We start from the raw sequence: 19,035 nt of genomic DNA, 5'->3' as shown, positions 1-19,035 counted from the left end.
AGTGATTGCATCGGTCCATAAGGGAAGATCAACCGATGTCATCTAACTGGACTTCTGTAAGGCCTTTGACACAGTCCCACATGACATCCTGGTCTCCAAATTGGAGCAATGTGGATTTGAAGGATGGATCATTCAGTGGATAAGGAATTGCCTTGATGTCGTTACACAGAGAGCTGTGGTCAAGGGGGTCCAGGTGGTGGCTGGTGATGAGTGGTATCCCTCAGGGGTCCATCTTGGGACCAGTACTGTTTAATATTGTTATTAACAACATAAGCAGTTGCAGATGACTCCAAGCTGAGTGGTGCAGTTCATACAAGAGAAGGAAGGGATGCCATCCAAAGGGACTTGGACAAGCTAGAAAAGTGGGCCCATGTGAACCTAATGAGGTTCAACAAATCAAAGTGCAAGGTGCTACACCTGGGTCAGGGCAATCCCAGACATGAGTACAGACTGGGAGAAGAACTCATTAAGAGAAGCCCTGCAGAGAAAGACTTTGGAGGTTCTAGTGGAGGAAAAGCTCAGCTTCAGCTAGCAGAGTGCGCTTGCATCCCAGAAGGCCAGCTGCATCCTGGGCTGCATCAACAGAGGAGTGGCCAGAAGGTCAAGGGAGGTGATTGTCCCCCTCTACTCTGTCCTTGTGAGGCCCCACCTGGAGTATTTCAACGAGGTGTGGGGTCCCCAGCACAAAAAATATGTTGACCTGTTAGAACTGGTCCAGAGGAGGGCAGTGAAGAGGATTAGTGGACTGGAGAACCTCTCCTATGAAGAAAAGCTGAGAGAGCTGGGGTTGTTCACCCTAGAGAAGAGAAGGCTCCGGGGAGACCTTATTGTGACCTTTCAGTATTTTAAGGGGGCTTATAAAAAAGATGGAGAGCAACTTTTTGCTCGGGCAGATAATAATAGGACATGGGGTAATGTTTTTTTAATTTGAAGACATGAGATTTAGATTAGAAGTTAGAAGGAAATTCTTCACTGTGAGGGTGGTGAGGCACTGGAACAGGTTGCCCAGATAGGCTGTGGATGCCCCATCCCTGGAGGTGTTCAAGACTGGTTGGATGGGGCCCTGGGGCACCTGATCCAGTGGGTGGCATTGTTGCCCATGGCAGGGGGACTGGAACTAGATGATCTTTAACGTTCCTTCCAACCAAGCCACTCGTTTCCATGTTTCTGTGTTCATAGGGAAAGCAATTGCTGTGCTTCTCTTTTGACATGCTGTTTAAAAATCAGGATTTAAATTTGACACTGTCAAATGGAGTGACTTATTATTTGTTTTGGACAGAATTACTCAGAGACAAGATACTTTTATTTAACAGTTGCCCAGGGTTAAAACTTTCTCTTAATCTATATGAGCTATTGATATTGTTAACTTTCCTGTATAGATTTTGCCTTTGGAGCCCTGTATTTTATATTGTAGGCAGCTATAGAAATTTTATCTTGAGGAGTTCTAGACTGCATGTTGAAAGTTGCATTTTAATTACTACATACTTGGGAATAATTTCATATTCAGCCCTTACTTTTCATTTTGTCTTTTAGCTGTGTTGATAAGTTAGTATATTGTTCTGAAAGATACAGTTAGTGCAAGTGCTGACACATCAGCATAATATGTTTTGACCCAAGTGCAGCACCCAGCACTGTTGGATTTTTGAAACAGCAAGGAGGCCATGACTTGCAGCTGAGCAAACCAAGCTACCAGGACAACTACAAGAAGTTCCCATGACAATGTTCCCACATCGCCCGGTTGAGGAATTTAAAAAATATTGTTGCCAGCAGCTGGCTTCAAGGACAAGATCTATATGACTGCTAATCACAAGGAGGTTGTTTTCTTGCAGGTGGGGTTGTTTTCTTGCAGTTGTTTGTCTGAGTGCTTTTGACCGATAATATTGTGTGAGACAATATCCGCCCCTGTTAAGTTTTCTATAAAAGTCAGGCTATTCGGGTAATAAAGGGAGAGCATGATCTGACCATACTGGTGTCTGTCGTGTTTTTGGCCGTTCTTCCTGCAACAAATGGTGCCCGAACAGGCTGAGACCTGGCGAGACACGGAGAGACGCTGATAGACCTGAGAGACGCTGAGAAACCTGAGATGCTGAGAAACGCTGAGAGACCTGAGACGCAGAGAGACTAGGAACAGAGATGCGGTAATAACGCGGGATGCTGAGAGACGCGGAGCACAGACCCGGACAGACGCGGTGAGACGCGCAGAAGAGTTGTGGTGAGACGCACAAAGTCGCGGTGAGACACGGAATAGTGAAGTATCGCGGTGAGACGCGGGACATCCGGGGCCAAGTTGCTACGAGAGATCGGAGGCGTCCATGAAAACGGCAGACGACCGCCACCGTTTGGCGAGTTGGCACATAGCAGAGGGGTGTAGATCACGACCCTGCAGCTGTTCTGATATAACCATGGAGGAGGAAGCAGCTATCCAGCTTCTCTCTAGTATTCTCTCTAAGACAGGTGTATCTTGCAATGTAAAAAAGATCAAATCCTTGGTGCACTGGGCTCAGAAGGAGGGTTTTCTGAAGGAAGTCCCTCTCATGTTTAGAGTGGTGGCACATAGGAAATCGCTTATGGGATAAAGCCATCTCAAGTGGAAAGCTAGATAAAGATGTAAGTTGGACGTGGCACACAGTTATTAATATGCTGTGCAGTATGAAAACCGAACAGCAGCTCGCTATGGCGGCAGCACAAGCTTTGTCAATACCAACTGGGATTGACAGAACTCCGAGTACAAAACCTGAGACCTCAGGAACACGGCTGGCACAATCTTTTTCATTGGTTCCTGTACCCACCCTGGTTCAGTGTATGACCTCTCCAATAAAGGAATCAGTGGCAGAAATAACTAACGGACTATCGGAGCAGAGTGCTGATGGGGAGTGGGGGTTGCCCTCCACACTCCCCACACCAGAAAATCTTGCTAAAGCTGTGCTGCCAGCATCTATGCCGCTGCCAGGCAGCAATAAATCCACTCGGGATGCTTTGCCAATGAGAGGTGCATCAGCAGCTTGCAAAAATCGACCTTCACTGGAGGACTTGTTCCAAGAACTACTAGTGAAATTGGAGAACTTAAAAATTACGGATTTGGAGGAGCCTCCTCTCTTGTCTGCCCCACCGGAGTCGGCTCCCTCATTATCCGTCGCTACAACACCGTCGGCACCAAGGAGGGACAGGTGCTCTGATGTCATATGTGATGCCATCATAGAGGGGCATATGCATGCTACATCCTTGGCCTGCCCTATTATTATCCACCCTGTGCAAGGCACCGGGTTGTGGCAGCCGCATGACTGCAAGCTTTTACAACAAGCTTGAAAAACGGTTATGGACTACGGTTTACAATCCCAGGCGGCTCGACAGAAAATTCAATGGATTTTCCAGGCAGAACTAATGTGTCCACTTGACTGTCAAAACTTGGCGCGCTTATTGTTAACTCCTTCCTCATTGTTATTATTTGAAAGGGAATGGTTGCGGTTAGCACAGGGGGAAGCGGGTTTACTGCGTCAACCGAGGGACCCTCTGTATGGGATTACTGCAGAGATGTTAACGGGGATGGGTCCTTATCTCAATACCCAGGTTCAGCTGCAGATCCCTGCGATTATTCACCAAACAGCTGCACAGCTCGCACTGAGGGCTCTTCTTAGTCTCCCAGGGGGAAAGAAAGCACCTCCATTCGCATCAGTAGAACAGGCCCCTGGGGAACCATATGCTAAATTTATCGATCGGCTGTGGGCAGCAATTCCTGATCATCCTGATCTAACAGCGGAGTCTAAAAGCAGTGTGTTTAAAATGCTTGTGTTTGACAATGCAAACCCAAAAACTCAAAACATCTTAGTTACACTGCCGAGAACCGCACCGGTAGAGGACGTATTGGAAAGGGTATAGAGAGCTGATCAGTCCAGGCAACCAAATGTGGTGGCACAGGCTGTAAGGGACTGTCAGAGACTTGCTCTTATGGTACCCTCCATTAACAAACAAGCCCCAGCAAAGCACTATGAATGGCTAGTGCTTCCGCAGGGGATGAAGAATTCCCCTACATTATGTCAATTATATGTGGCCTGGGCATTAGAACCAATTTGGACAGTGTGATGTGACGTAATTATTTACCATTATATGGATAACATTTGGTTTGGTAGGCCAGAATGCTTCCAGGATTCTGATTCAAACTTTATTCAGGATACATTGGAAGCAAAAGGGTTGAAGATAGCCCCAGAGAAGGTTCAACGGAAACAGCCATGGCTATACTTGGGATGGAACATATCAGACTCTACCATTTGTCCACAGAAAGTTGATAAAACTACGGTGTTACGTAATTTGTCAGATGTACAAATTTTCTTGGGTAATATTCAGTGGGGTTGCCACATTGTATGCATTACTAATGACGACTTAGCTATATTACTACCTTCATTACGGTGCAGGAGTGCAGAGCAACAGATTACACTAACAAATGACCACCGGCAGTCTCCTTCACAAATAGCTTCTAAGGTTGCAACTGGCTCTGCTTACAGATGTATAGCAGAAGGTGCACTCTTCTTACTGGTAAGCAATCATGTGTCTCATCCATTTGCGGTGATTGGTCAGTGGCAAAAAGAAAAGGGGGAGAGTAAGGGGGCGACAAAGACAGAAACAGTATCAGGAGGATGCCACTGACATTAACAGCGCTGAGAATAGGAATGGCATAAATGAAACAGGTGATAGCAAGGGTGGAATGATAGGGCAGCATTTTCGAGTCCTGGAATGGATTTTCCTACCGGTTCAGCCAAAAACGAGTGTTCAAACACGGGCGGAAGCTATTGCAGAGTTAGTATGTGAGGGTCGCTCTTGGAGTATTGAGATCAGCGGTCAGGAACCAGGAGATATTAGTCTGCCAATAACTCAGGATCATTTGGAATGGTGTTTACAGCAATCCATTCCACTACAAGAAGCTGTGTTAGATTACCCGGGACTGGTACATTCCAGAACTCCAAAGGGGCCTCTCTGGCAAGTTATAAGATCATATAAATGGCAGGTAGTACCATGGCTTTCATCCCGACCAGTGGACCAGTGGTGGGTAACACTGTATACACTGGTGCAGGTGCAGCAAGTAGGAAGGCTGTGTGTGTGTGGTACGAGAACAGAAGTTGGGAGAAATACATAATTCCGAAGGAGACAGGGGATTCATTACAAACATTGGCATTGTCTGGAGTTGTTTGGGCTTGTCAATGCTGGATGCATGAGCTGATTAATTTCGTCTCAGGCTCTCTGTATGTTGTCAACGTGGTAAAATGGATAGCGGATGCCTTGATATGGCACACTGAGAGGGAGAGATTGTTGTCATTATTTCTGCAGCTGCGAGATGCCATTCAGGGGAGAACTGCACCTTACTGTGTTATCCATATATGTAGCCATCAGTTCTCGATTGGGTTAGCAGAAGGTAATTGACAAGCAGACAAGTTGGTGAGTATAGTCACAGCGGGGCCTGAGAGTGATTTTCCACATGCGCGAGTGTCGCACGAAATGTTCCATCAGAATGCAAAGGGTCTTTGGAGAATGCTTGGATTTACTTGGACAGAGGCGAAAGGAATAGTAAGAGCGTGCCCTTCCTGTAGTCGTCATGGACCAGGGTTAGGTTTGGGTATTAATCCACAGGGTGTTAAGGTACTTGAGGTATGGCAAATGGATGTAACGCATGTGCCGGAATTTGGTACTAAAAGATATGTGCATGTGAGAATTGGTACTTTTTCAAGATTCATGTGGGCAGCGGCACAGGGGGGAGAAAAAGCACACCTTGTGTGTAGGCATCTGACGGTGTGTTTTGCCGTTATGGGAGTGCCACAGCAGATCAAGATGGACAATGGTCCAGCATGTGTTAGCAAAAGGGTTAGAAAATTTATGAAAATGTGGGGAGTAAAGCATATCACAGGTATTCCATATTCTCCCACGGGCCAAGTGATGGTCGAACGATCACATCAGGTTTTAAAGGAACAATTAGTGAGATTAAAAGAGATCAAGGACATCGATGAGCAATTGTCCAAGGCATTGTTTGTCTTGAATCACTTATGTTTGACTGGTGACCGAGAAGACCCTCCTGCGAGTATTCATTTTCAAACAATAAATAGAGCAGCACCAAATGTGTTACCACAAATGAGTGAATTACCGAGATCCTGCTACAGGAACTTGGAAAGGGCCATACGAGTACAGAAATACAAGTAACACCTGTGGTTACAATGACACTGCTAGGCAGGGTTTAGGGGCTTCTGGCGTGAAGACAAGGGGTAACAACTATAGTGTTTGGAACAATCGTACAGCTATGGCCTTACCTCCTGATGTTTTTCTGATTTGCAGGGATAGGGACTGGCAAGGTATCCCTGCAAATGCTATCGGAGGTCCATGTTACTTAGGTAAACTTATTATATTTGCTCCTAGCTTGTCACAGTTGTGTAAGATCACCAGACATAAACGGGCATTGCTCACACCATATTGCAATAATAATATTGAATTGCTTGGTGTTGCAGCTAGAGTGGCAATTTTCATGCCAGGAGTGGTATCTGCGGCTGCACCTAATAACTTAGAAAAATTGGTATGCTGGGCCGAGAAGCAACGCCATGCCACGACAGAGATACTTGAGGAGATGTTATCAGATCAAAATAGTCTGCGACATGCGCTCTTACAGGATCAAGCTGCTATTGACTTCTTGCTCTTGGCTCAAGGGCATGGGTGTGAGGACTTTGAGGGAATGTGCTGTTTGAACCTTTCTGATCATAGTGAGTCAATTCACAAATCCATTACTTTCCTGAAAGAGCACATGAGAAAGATTCAATATGATATCAATCCTTTCGATCAATGGCTCACTGATTTGTTTGAAACGATGCATAGATGGTTACTGGGATTAATCAAAGAGGGATTAAGGATTCTGTTTGTTGTGGTGTTAATCATCATTGCGTGTTGTATTGTAATAAATGTGGTTAAAAGGTTACATGCAAAACTGTTAATTCAGGCTTGGTTTGCTCAAAAAGAAAAAGGGGGAATTGTTGAGGGATTTTTGAAACAGCAAGGAGGCCATGACTTGCTTCAGCTGAGCAAACCAAGCTACCAGGACAACTACGAGAGGTTCCCATGACAATGCTCCCATATCGCCCGGTTGAGGAATTTAAAAAATATTGTTGCCAGCAGCTGGCTTCAAGGACAAGATCTATATGACTGCTAATCACAAGGAGGTTGTTTTCTTGCAGGTGGGGTTGTTTTCTTGCAGTTGTTTGTCTGAGTGTTTTTGACCGATAATATTGTGTGAGACAATATCCGCCCCTGTTAAGTTTGGTATAAAAGTCAGGCTATTCGGGTAATAAAGGGAGAGCATGATCTGACCATACTGGTGTCTGTTGTGTTTTCAGCCATTCTTCCTGCAACACAGCACTTACCCTTGTTGAATGTCATGCAATTGGATGTGGCCCATCGATCTAGCTTATCCAGATCCCTCTGAATAGCCTTCCTACCCTCAAGCAGATCAACACTTCCCCCCAACTTGGTATCATCCACAAACTTACTGAGGGTGCATTTAGTCTCCTCATCCAGATCATTTATAAAAATGTTAAACAAAACTGGCCCCAAGACTCGACTGAACTCCATTCACTATGACTCTTTGAGCCCAGCCATCCAGACAGTTCTTCAACCAGCAAAATGTACACAAGTCCAAGCCATAAGCAGCCACTTTCTTCAGGGGAATACTGTTGGAAACAGTGTCAAAGACTTTATTAAAATCCAGTTTAACAGTATCCACAGCCTTTCCCTCATCTGCTAAGTGTGTCATTTGTCATAGAAAGAGATCAGGTTAATCAGGAAGGACCTGCTGTTCATAAACCCACGCTGGTTGCTTCTGATTGCTTGATTGTCCTGTATGTGATGTGTGATGACACTCAAGATGATCTGTTCCATGACCTTCTCTGGCACTGAGGTCAGACTGACAGGCCTGTAACTCCCCAGATCCTCCTTCCTGCCCTTCTTGTAGATGGGTGTCACATTTGCTAACATCTAGCCAACAGGGACTTCCCTGGTTAGCCATGACCGCCAGTAAATTATTGAAAGTGGCTTGGTGAGCGCTTCTGTCATCTCCTTCAGTATGTTTAGATGAATCCCATCTAGCCCCATAGACTTTTGAACATTCAAAATATGTAGGTCACGCACTTTCCCATTGGATTATAGAGGTTTCATCTCACTCCTTGTCACCATCTTCCAGCTCCTGGGGGCTGTATATAATAATATCAGGTAAGAGAGAGAGAGCTCTATAATAAGCAGGAGGATGGATACTTGCAAATAAATCATAGTTCATTTGTGTTTTGTACAAGATAATATGAATTTTATGGCAATCTATTCCTATGAGGGATGCTGGAAATCAGTGAGCCTCACAGTAATATTGCCTAAAATTCGTATCTCATTTAAGAATTAATTTTAGTACTTATGCACATATTGTCTTCCCGAACAAGTTGGTTTGTAACTCTAATATGTCATTTGTTTGTTTTACTTAAGGAATCAGCTGGAGGGGATATTCAGTCTCCTTTAACGCCAGAAAGTATTAACGGGACAGATGATGAGAGAGTGACACCAGAAGTGATGCAGAACTTGGACGCAAGGGCTGAACCAACCCAGAACGTATTGCCATTTACTCATAGGTACAGATTCCATTCCCACATCCTGATTAAGTGATATTTATCTCCTTCCTTGTTAAAATTCCTTCTTCCATATTGTGGCTTCTACCTAGCACAGTTAAGAATTTAATTATGTGATTAAAAAAAAATAATAATACAGGACTGGCTTTCATATTTGCAATATAGTATTTGTTACCCCCCTTTGCCCCCTCCCCTCCCCAAAAAAAATAGTACAAGGAAATATCTTAGAATAAGATTTGGGGGTGGTGGTATGTGTTTTTTATAGTTTAATCAGCTCAGTGTGAGCACTTGAACACTGGTTAGTGTAGCTGTCCCTTTAACAGGAAACATTATTTCAGTGTCTGACATCTTAGTTACAGTAAGTGCTTCATAGAATATGCCAGTTAAATTATTTTTGCATGTTTTCTTTAAATGATAACATTGGATCAGCCTTTCAGTGATGAGTTGTGGAAAGAAAAGGGACTCTTACAACACTTCTGGATTATACGATTTAAAGAAATCTTTAAGTGAACAGTTCTCTGTTGGTTGAAAAGTTTTTTCAACTTTTTTTCAAAACATGAGAAATGTGCAGTTCTGCTTCAGACTGAATTATAATTTGGTGCACTGGGAATTCTGTACTGCATTGCTCTTTATGAAAACTATGACTTTTTATTTAATCATACAAACCATGAACTAAGTTGGATATATCTTGCCTATTAGAAATTGTAAATGGGACACACTCAGTAACACACATTATGTACTAAGACTATGGAGAGCAACATAAATATTTAATAAACTTAGAGTAAAGCTATAAATACTATTTTTTAAATAATATGATCTTGATACAGTTTAAATAGTTTAAGAGCTCTTGATCAAAGGTTGGGGAGCACTGGGACCTCGGATAGTTCATGCAAAGAATTCGGAATGAGCAGAGATGGAACTGGAATCCTTCAAGACTTTTCATTTTTTGTAAGAGAATAATACTCTTAAATGTACCTGGAAAAAAAATAATTTACATGTTCAAATGAGAAAAAGTTGTTCCTTTTCATTATTTTTTTTAGAAGTGATTGTTTATTTTTATGATAAAGTCCACACTCTAGTAGTTGTTTGTTTAAAAAAAAATGATAGCTGCAAGATTTTCAAATTCTTTTTGCATATATAAATTTGTTTTCTGGTATGCCAATGCATTAACTACACTTTGTTCATCATTTAGCATGACTGAAGATATTTTTGAAACTGCCCAGCTGTAATTTTGGATGGTGTAAAATATCGGTTACAAAACATACATGTGTTGCATTTTTCTATCTACTTCATTTATCCAAAGTGAATGCCTGGTCTTAGTTTATTGTCTGGTTATATACCACTAGCTAGAATAGGTCTTCTGACACTCTCTTTGTGTTTAGAGAGTCACTTCTTATGATGATTCTCAAAAGACCAGAGTTTTGTCTTGCATATGGTAGCCTCAAGCTAGTGAGCTATTACTGAAGAAAATTCCATTTTTTAAAACCCTTTGAAATTAATTGAATTTTAGGCTAGATACGGTTTTTGTTATAAATAAATAAAAATGTATGTAGGCCACTCTTATTTATACTGACAAGCTCAACTGAGGTCATTTATAAATTATTTATATATGTCCTGGTTTCAGTTAGAACAGAGTTAATTTTCTTCCTAGTAGCTGGTAGAATGCTATGTTTTGGCTTAGGATGAGAAGAGTGCTGATAACACCCCAATGTTTTAATTGTTGCAGAGCAGTGCTTATACTAAGCCAAGGACGTCTCAGCTTCTTGCTCTGTCCTGCCAACGGGCAGGCTGGGGGTGCAGCAGGAGCTGGGAGGGGATAGACCCAGGACAGGTGACCCAAACTGGCCAAAGGGGTATTCCATACCATATGATGTTATGCTGAACAATTGATATGGGGTGGCTAGCCGGGGGAGGGGGGCCGGACTGCTCAGGGTTAGGCTGGGCATCGGTCAGTGGGTGGTGAGCAATTGCATTGTGCATCACTTGTGTGTACACATTATTAGTAGTAGTACTATTATCATCATTGTACTATTATTATTATTATTATTATTATTGTTATTATTATTTTCCTGTCTTATTAAACTGTCTTTATCTCAACTCACGGGCTTCACTTTCCGTTTCTCTCCCCCGTCCCAGAGAGGGAGGGGGAGGTTGAGCGAACGGCTGTGTGGTGTTTAGCTGCCGGCCAGGTTAAACCACGACAATATATTATTGAAAATGCTTTTGAGTGCTTTCAGAATTTTTTTTCATATGGAAATAAAAGTCTTTGTGTGTGCGTGTGTTTCCCTCAATCAGAGGGGAACTGCTATTCGAATATATATATATATATATATTCCAAAAGATACCAGTTATTTCCCAGGTACAATTACGCTTCTCAAGTTGATGGCAGAACTTAGTTTGAAAATCAGCTACCTTGACTGAATTTACTTGTTAGCTATAACAATTAGGCCCTCTAAAATGGCAGTATATAACACATGCATGAAAGAGATGGAAACTGAAGCCTTTGGGACTGTGCTAGTCCTGTCTAAATGGGCATGTTTTTGAATAGGCATTTCATAATGTTAGGTGGGCAACTAGATAGACATACCTAGTTGCTTCTGCTGACTGGAAGGGTGTTTTCTGAAGGCAGTTTGCTTGCCCCTGTTTAAAAAAAAAACAACAAACAAAACAAAACACAACACAACACAACACAACCAAACAAAAAAACTTTACACCCTGATCCTTGGAGACTCACTGGGTTTTTCATGTGTCAGGGCTATGAAAAGTGATTGTGCTCCTCCTTGTTCCCTGCCCTTTTGATGCTGTTGTGTGTTGGTGGCACTTTGTGTTTGATGGAAAGGAGTTGCCGCACTGAACCCTTTCCCTGTGCACCCTGGTAACTCCTGCCAATCACTGAGCCTCTTCCTCCAGCACCGTGTTTCAGCAAAGGGAAAGTTCAGCTATAGGGGACATGAGAGTTACTGAGGCTGGCTATGCTCCACTGAAATAACACTAGCATAGGAAGTTCATTCCTTCCATAAAAAAGAAAGGTATATTCTGCTCTGGTGTGACAATGAAAGCTTATCCAGTGAAGGTCCAAAAGGAGTGGTCCTCAGTGTAGGCTGGAGCATAGGGAAGGCACATGTGGGGCCACCCTACAGGAGCCTGGCATGTGTGGGGAAAGGGTTGGAGCTTCATGGGCAGGACAAGGTGCCACAGCACCACATGGCCTGGATGGCTAGTGAGCTGAGAAGCGTGTTGCTGCTGAGAGAGTCAGCAAGCTCAGCTGAGTGCAGGTGCCTCTGCAGCAGAGGACATGGGGTAAAAGTTTGAAGGTGGTTCTTATCAAAACAGTGATCGGGGAAGGTGTTTTCATATCTTTGTATGAACTGGAAGGGTTTGATAGGAGTTAACAAAGACAGAAATCAGAGGTGCAGAGGTCATGTTTTAGTCTACATCTTACTAGTTGTCACTTTTAATCTGCACATCTGAAAAATGTTCAATTTAATTTTGTTATAACACATCCTCTCTGGCCAGATATGTCCTTTTCTGCAAGCATTCTTCTCTGCATTTTGTACGTCTTAGTGTAGGCAGTTGGGCCTCTGTTATTTCAGCAGTGTTAGACTACTTTGGTATTTACAGTTATTTTCTGACCATTTATACCCAGAAACTGAATAAAAGCATTGCTTAAGTCACCAGTGTTGTTATTACAACTTTAATTTCTAATCGTTTCAATAAACAATTGTAAGTATTGAAATGAACTTTCTCTAGTATGTCTACAATCCCATTCATATCCCATGAACAGAGTAAAAGTCAATCTAGTTGCTTCAGTTTATCTTTAACTGGAAAATCCTAAAGCTGTTCACAAGCAGTGTGACTCTACTCAACTGCTTGAGAGATAAGGATATTAAACAGTTATGAACCTTGCACAGAAAGATCAACTCTTGCAGTTAAACCTCTTGCCTTTTTTTTAAACTAGCTATGATGATTAATGTTGAATTATGAATTAATATTACTTGGGAACTTCCACTTCTTGTAATATAGTATAGCCTGAGCAATGCTCTCATTATTAAATGTTGCCAGAACAAATGAAAATAAAAAGTAGCCCAAGCCTGACATTAGAATTTAAAAAATCTTCGCTGAGACACTGATCAGTCATTTTCTGAAATGACTGATCAGTCCTTTCTGACTAGTCCAGGAAGGCTTTTTTCTAACAAAAGCTAGTTAATCAAATCTAATATTTAAACTAATTAATGTTTTTCAAGTACATATTTTCTTTCTTAACTAAATTTTAGTCTCCTCAGACTTTTTTTTTTCAATAATTTCTAAATTCTGTAACTGATTTTTTTCAACAACGACCAAAAAAAAATGTTGACCATAAAGTGGGGTTTGGAGAGAAAGGAAAGGTTGCTAAAAATTTGTAATCACTTCTGATGTGACTGTACTTGGCTTTTAAATGTAAATTTTAATAATGTTGGTGCATAGTATACAATTCCTAGTTGTCTGAATGAGCCCAAAGGAATTCTATTCTAAGCTTACTTAGACTTAGAATATAATTCAAATATAAAAACTGGATAGTGTGTCTGGCGAACTCTGCAACTGCTGCTTGGGGCTTTTTGGTAACTTTGGTGGCAGTGATCTTTCCTGCTTGAAAACAATACATTCGTTTGTAACAAGTCTTATTCCATTTCTTGGCACTTAAGAAAGCTGTGGGATAAAACATACTTTCAGAAACAGAACTTACTATAAGAGGATTCTGCTGGTACAAATTTTAAGTGTCTTCAATTTTCTGTCAACCTGTTAATCATTTTTTCATGTAATATGTAATGATGTTTCATCTAAACTTAATGAAGCTTGGAATTTCTATTACATAATGTTTTGATAATGATGTGTGTTTGTTGCTTGTTCATTAAAATTCCTATTTTTGCATTCAAACAAGTTTTAATATGAATTTTTGACTCATTCCCTTAGTGAAAATCGACTTACTTCAAGTAGCTTGTATCTTAGATATTTTATTGTCTAGATAGTTTACCATTTAATGCTGCATATAAATCACATACTGTGACAAAAAAAATAAATAATCCTGCTAGCTCATGTTCCTTCACTGAGTTTTCATTAAAAATTGTAAGCAGAAATCTGTTCAGTAGATTTTTCACTTTGTGTATCACAACCATCCACTTAGTATTTTCGATATATCACAGGGAAAGTACTTTGGATCATGTTGAATTGTTAAGTTGGCTTTGAAGATAAGTTCTGAGTCAATAATTTTTGTGGTATTTTGGAATTTTGAATTTATATTCAAATCCCAGTATTTGGACGTTATTTATGATGTTATGCATAGTTTCCTTACCAAGTAGTTCTGAAGGTGTATATTAGCTTTTTTTTTTTTGGTGGGGGGGGGGAGCGGGGTAATTTTTGCTTTTAAATGCTATTTGGGCAGATCATCGGATAATTTATGGTAGTGAGGAACCTCAGGAAGTCTCTATTCCAAGCTCCTGGCCAAAGCAGATTAGCTATGAGATCAGACTAGGTGGATCTGGGATTTATCCAGCTGGGTTTTGAAAGCCTTCAAGAATGGATACAGATAAAGCTGAGCTTTTTAAAAAGGCTTCTCTATAACTTAAAAGGTGAAAACTGGCATTGAATTCCATGGTGCTATAGAATCATACAATCATAGAATGCTAGTCCAACCACCCTGCCATGGGCAGGGACATCTCTCACTAGATCAAGTTGCCCAAAGCCCTGTCCAACCTGACCTTGAACACTTCCAGGGATGAGGCATCCACAACTTCTCTGGGTAACCTGTTCCAGTGTCTCAGCACACTCATATTGAAGAATTCCTTCCTAATATTTAATCTAAATTTACTCTCTTTCATTTTAAAGCCATTACATAATGGTAAATAGCACTACTAGTGCTAAATAGTGCTGCTAATAATAATATGTACAAAACAAGTGATGCACAATGCAATTGCTCACCACTCGCTGACCGATGCCCAGTTTATCCCCGAGCAGCCTGTCCCACCACCCCAGTCAGCCACCCCATATTAATTGTTCAGCATGACTTCAGATGGTCTGGAATATCCCTTTGGCCAGTTTGGGTTAGTTGTCCTGGTTCTTTCCCTTCCCAGCTCCTTGTGCACCCCCGGTTTCCTCACTGGCAGGACAGTATGAGAAGCTGAAAAGTCCTTGGCTTAGCATAAGCACTGCTCTGCAACAACTAAAACATGTTATCAACATTATTCTCATCCGAAATCCCAATCACAGCACCAGCTACTAGGAGGAAAATTAACTCCGAAACCAGGACATGACCTACCCCTAGTGAACCCATATCGGTTCTGAACAATGACTGCGTTGTCCTTTAGGTGTTCTTCAATAACTCCCAGAATAATCTTCTCCATAATTTTACCAGACACTTAAGTGAGACTGATAGGCCTGTAATTCCCAGGATATTCTTTCTTGCCCTTCTTGAAAACTGGGACCACATTTGCTACCTTCCAGTCAACTGAGACCTCTATAGATTCCCAAGACTGTTGAAAAATGTATGAGAGAGGTCCCGCGATGACATCAGCCAGCAACACCTCCAGGGATGGGACATCCAAAACTTCTCTGAGCAGTGTGTTCCAGTGCCTCACCACCCTCTAAGTGAATAATTTCCTCCAAACAGCTACTCAAACTCTCCCCTCTTTTAGTTTAAAAACATACACCCTTGTCCTGTCATTATCTGACTGAGGAAAAAGTTGCCCTCCATCTTTTTTACAAGCCCCCTTAAAATACTGAAAGGCCACAATGAGGTCTCCCTGGAGCCTTCTCTTCTCCAGGGTGAACAACCCCAGCTCTCTCAGCCTTTCTTCATAGGAGAGGTGCTCCAGCTCTCTCATCATCTTTGCTGCCCTCCTTTAGACCTGCACTAAAAGGCCCACATACTTCTTGTGCTGGGGGCCCCAAACCTGGACGCAGTATTCTAAGTGGGGCCTCGCAAGGGCAGAGGAGAAGGGGACAATCACCTCCATCGACCTTCTGGATATGCCTCTGTTGACGCAACCCAGGATGCAATTTGCCTCCTGGGATGCAAGCACACACTGCTGGCTCAAACTCGGCTTTTCCTCCACTAGAACCCCCAAGTCCTTCTCTGCAGGGCTTCTCTCAATGAGTTCTTCTCCCAGCCTGTACTCATGTCTGGGATTGCCCTGACCCAGGTGCAGCATCTTGCACTTTGATTTGTTGAACCTCATTAGGTTCACATTGGCACACTTTTCTAGCTTGTCCAGGTCCCTTTGGATAGCATTCCCTCCTTCTTTTGTATCAAATGCACCACTCAGCTTGGTGTCAACTGTAAACTTGCTGAGGGTGCACTCGATCGCACTATGTCGTATATAAAGATATTCAACAGTACCACTCCATGTGGTGGTTTTACTTAGGTCGGGAACCAAGTTCCACCTCAGCCGCTCTCAAACTCCCCCTCCTCAAATGTAAAGTGGAAGAAAATACGATGCAAAGGGCTCAAGGGCTGAGATAAGGACAGGGAGATCGCTCAACAATTATCGTGATGGGCAAAACAGACTCAGCATAGGGAGACAGTAAGATTTATTGCCTATTATTAAAAGCTAGAGAAGTGAGAAACAAAGGAAAGAAACCAAAAATGCCTTCACCCCCATCCACCCTCTTCTACCTTGTCCCCCCAAGCGTTTCAGGGGAACAGGGGAGTGGGGGTTGCAGTCAGTCTATAGCACTTCGTCTCCGCTGCTCCTTCTCAGTCACTCTCGTCCCCTGCTCCAACGTGGGGTCCCTCCCACATATTGCAGTCCTTCCCAAACTGATCCTGCGTGGGTTTCCCACAGGCAGCAGCTCTTCAAGAACTATTCAAAATATGGATCCATACCACGGGGTTCATCCTTCAGGAGCAAACTGCTCCAACCTGGGTCCCCCATGGGCAGCAGCTCCTGCCAGGTCACCTGTTCCTGCACGGTCTCCTCTCCACGGGCTACAGGTCCAGCCCAGAATCTGCTCGGGCGGGGGTCCTCCACAGGCCACAGCCTCCATCAGTGCAGGTCCACCTGCTCCACTGTGGTCTCCTCCATGGGCTTCAACATGCAACCCTGCTCCACCGTGGTACTCCATGGGCTGCAGGGGGACAGCCTGCTTCACCATGGTCCTCACCACAGGCCGCAGGGGACTTCTGCTCTGGTGCCTGGAGCACCTCTCCCTCTCCTTCTTCACTGACTTTGGCGCCTGCAAGGCTGTCTCAGATCACCTCCTTCTCCTGCATGTTCCTTAACATTTCTTCCAGAAGGATGTGTTCTATCATCTTCCCAGGAACAGAGGTGATTCTGACCAGTGTATAGTTCTGAGGGTTTTCATTTCTGCCCTTTTTAAGAATGGCAGTGATGTTTCCCTCTTTCTGGTCACCAGGGACTTCACCTGACAGCTATGGCTTTTCAAATATGATGGAGAGTTGCTTGTCAACTGCATCAGCCACTTCCCTCAGGACCCTCGGATGCATGTGTTCAGGCCCTATAGACTTATATATGTTCAGGTTCAGCAGGTGGTCTCAAACCCAATCTTCTCTTACTGTGGGAGGGACTTTGCTCCCTGAGTCCCTGCCTTGAGGTTCAGGGACTTGAGAGATGTGGGGAAAGTGATTGCCAATGAAGACTTAGGCAAATAACTCGTTGAGTACCTCAGCCTTCTCCATGTCTGTTGTTACCCGTTCTCTAATATTGTTTGTCAGAGGGAGTGCACTCTCTTTAGTCTTCCTTTTCTGGGTAATGTACCTGTAAAATCCCTTCTTATTATTTGCATCCCTTGCCAAGTTCAGCTCTAGCTGTGCCTAGAATGAACTGTGACATTTTAGGTCACACCAGAGGAACTCTGGTAAATTGAATTACTCTGTTGAGAAAGATTATTATTTCCTGAGACTCATTTAGAAACTAAACTCAAAGGTGATGTGTTCCTGATGTCAGTGTAAGCAAAGGGCTAGTGGCTAGCTAATAAAGCAACTTAGAAGTATGGCTTGACTTCACCTCAGCCAACACTTTTTTAGTATTTTGAAACAGTAGCTTTGCTGTCCTCTCTTGTGCTCCACCAGCAAGATCCTGGTGTCAGGAAGAAGCACATGGAGAAGGATTACTCTCCCCTCCATCCCTGACCCAATTACCACTGCTTCCTGCATTTCTGCCTAAACCGCTGGTATTTATCTTAGGTAGGCTGTCCTTCACAATAAAAGTTCTCACTAGGAAATTATTCATTTAAAAGGAAAGTCATGTAAATTTTTTCTTGTATCTCACTTTCGTGATTGTGACAATTTCTGAAAATTTTTGTAGGGAATCTCTGTAATAAATCATAAACCATTACATGTTTTTAAACCAGTGACATGTCAAACACAGCATAAAACAGCTCATACTATAACATTTTCATTTGATGTCTTTACAAATGGAAAGAGAAGTGGAGAGGACTTCCATCTACTACTAGAAGAATGGTCATGGTGTATGTGTTGCTAAGCTCTCAAATAAAGCAAATCTGAGGTTGGACTCGATGATCTTGAGGTCTCTTCCAACCTAGAAATTCTGTGATTCTGTGATTCTGTGATTCTGTGCAACTGATAGAGATGATTTTAATTGTTGGGGGAATGGATAAGAGGCAAAATGAAAGCGTGGGGAGATTAATATAATTTATTGCACTTCACTAGCAGACTAGAACAGTGGAAAACTAAAAGAAAACTAAAACACCTTCCCTCCATCCACTCTCTTCTACCTCCTCCCACCAAGTGATACAAGGGAACAGGGAATGGGGGTTGTGGTCAGTCCATAATGTCTTTGCTGCTCCTTCATGGAGCTCCTGCTCCAACATGGGATTCCTACCATGTGTTGCAGTCCTTCCCGAACTGATACTACTGTGTGGGCTTTCCCCCAAAAAATATCTTCTACAGAAACAGAAAGCCAATAGCACGTTAAATTACAAAGAAAAAAATACATAGCTATTAATCCCCTGAGTCTCAAGTAAATTTTCTTAGTCATGACCCTAGAAAAGTGAAGCCTTTTGTGAAAAACAGAGGCAAAGGGGATGTTTTGCAGGACAGATTTGAACAATTTTTTCAGTCTGATTACTCAAACTTCCACTATATGATCTTGCTTGGTTAGGGAAGTTAATGTGTGAAAGTATTTCATGACCAGGATAATGTGAACCATTCATGCTAATACCTTTGGTTTAGGAGTAATTATTGATGCAGAAGTAGAGGGCTTTCTTCAGTGTATGGAATTTTGACTATTTTTAACAAGACGTTCATATGGTGTTGCAAAACGACCACATGGACACCAGGGTTCTTTTAGGATCAGTAGCTGCTACCACTTTATTGATGACATAACTTCAGCTCTTACACTGAGGGCATAACTTCATCTCTCTTACTGAGGACAGGCTCCCTTCTTAT

The 19,035-nt window shown here is 42.6% G+C and overlaps 1 protein-coding gene across 1 annotated transcript in view; it reads left to right on the top strand.

Annotated features, from left to right (window-relative positions):
- Positions 1 to 19,035, top strand: part of LOC116501384 (homer protein homolog 1-like) — a 164,489-nt gene that overhangs the window by 77,437 nt on the left and 68,017 nt on the right. Inside the window, exon 7 of the mRNA XM_032206909.1 lies at positions 8,494 to 8,636. Within this exon, the coding sequence (XP_032062800.1) occupies positions 8,494 to 8,636 (143 nt within the window). The remainder of the gene's footprint in view (positions 1 to 8,493; positions 8,637 to 19,035) is intronic.

Source organism: Aythya fuligula, chromosome W (assembly GCF_009819795.1).
Source record: "Aythya fuligula isolate bAytFul2 chromosome W, bAytFul2.pri, whole genome shotgun sequence".
Lineage (NCBI taxonomy): Eukaryota > Metazoa > Chordata > Aves > Anseriformes > Anatidae > Aythya > Aythya fuligula.
Note: the sequence above shows the minus strand (reverse complement) of the source record. Positions and strands in the feature narration are given on the sequence as shown.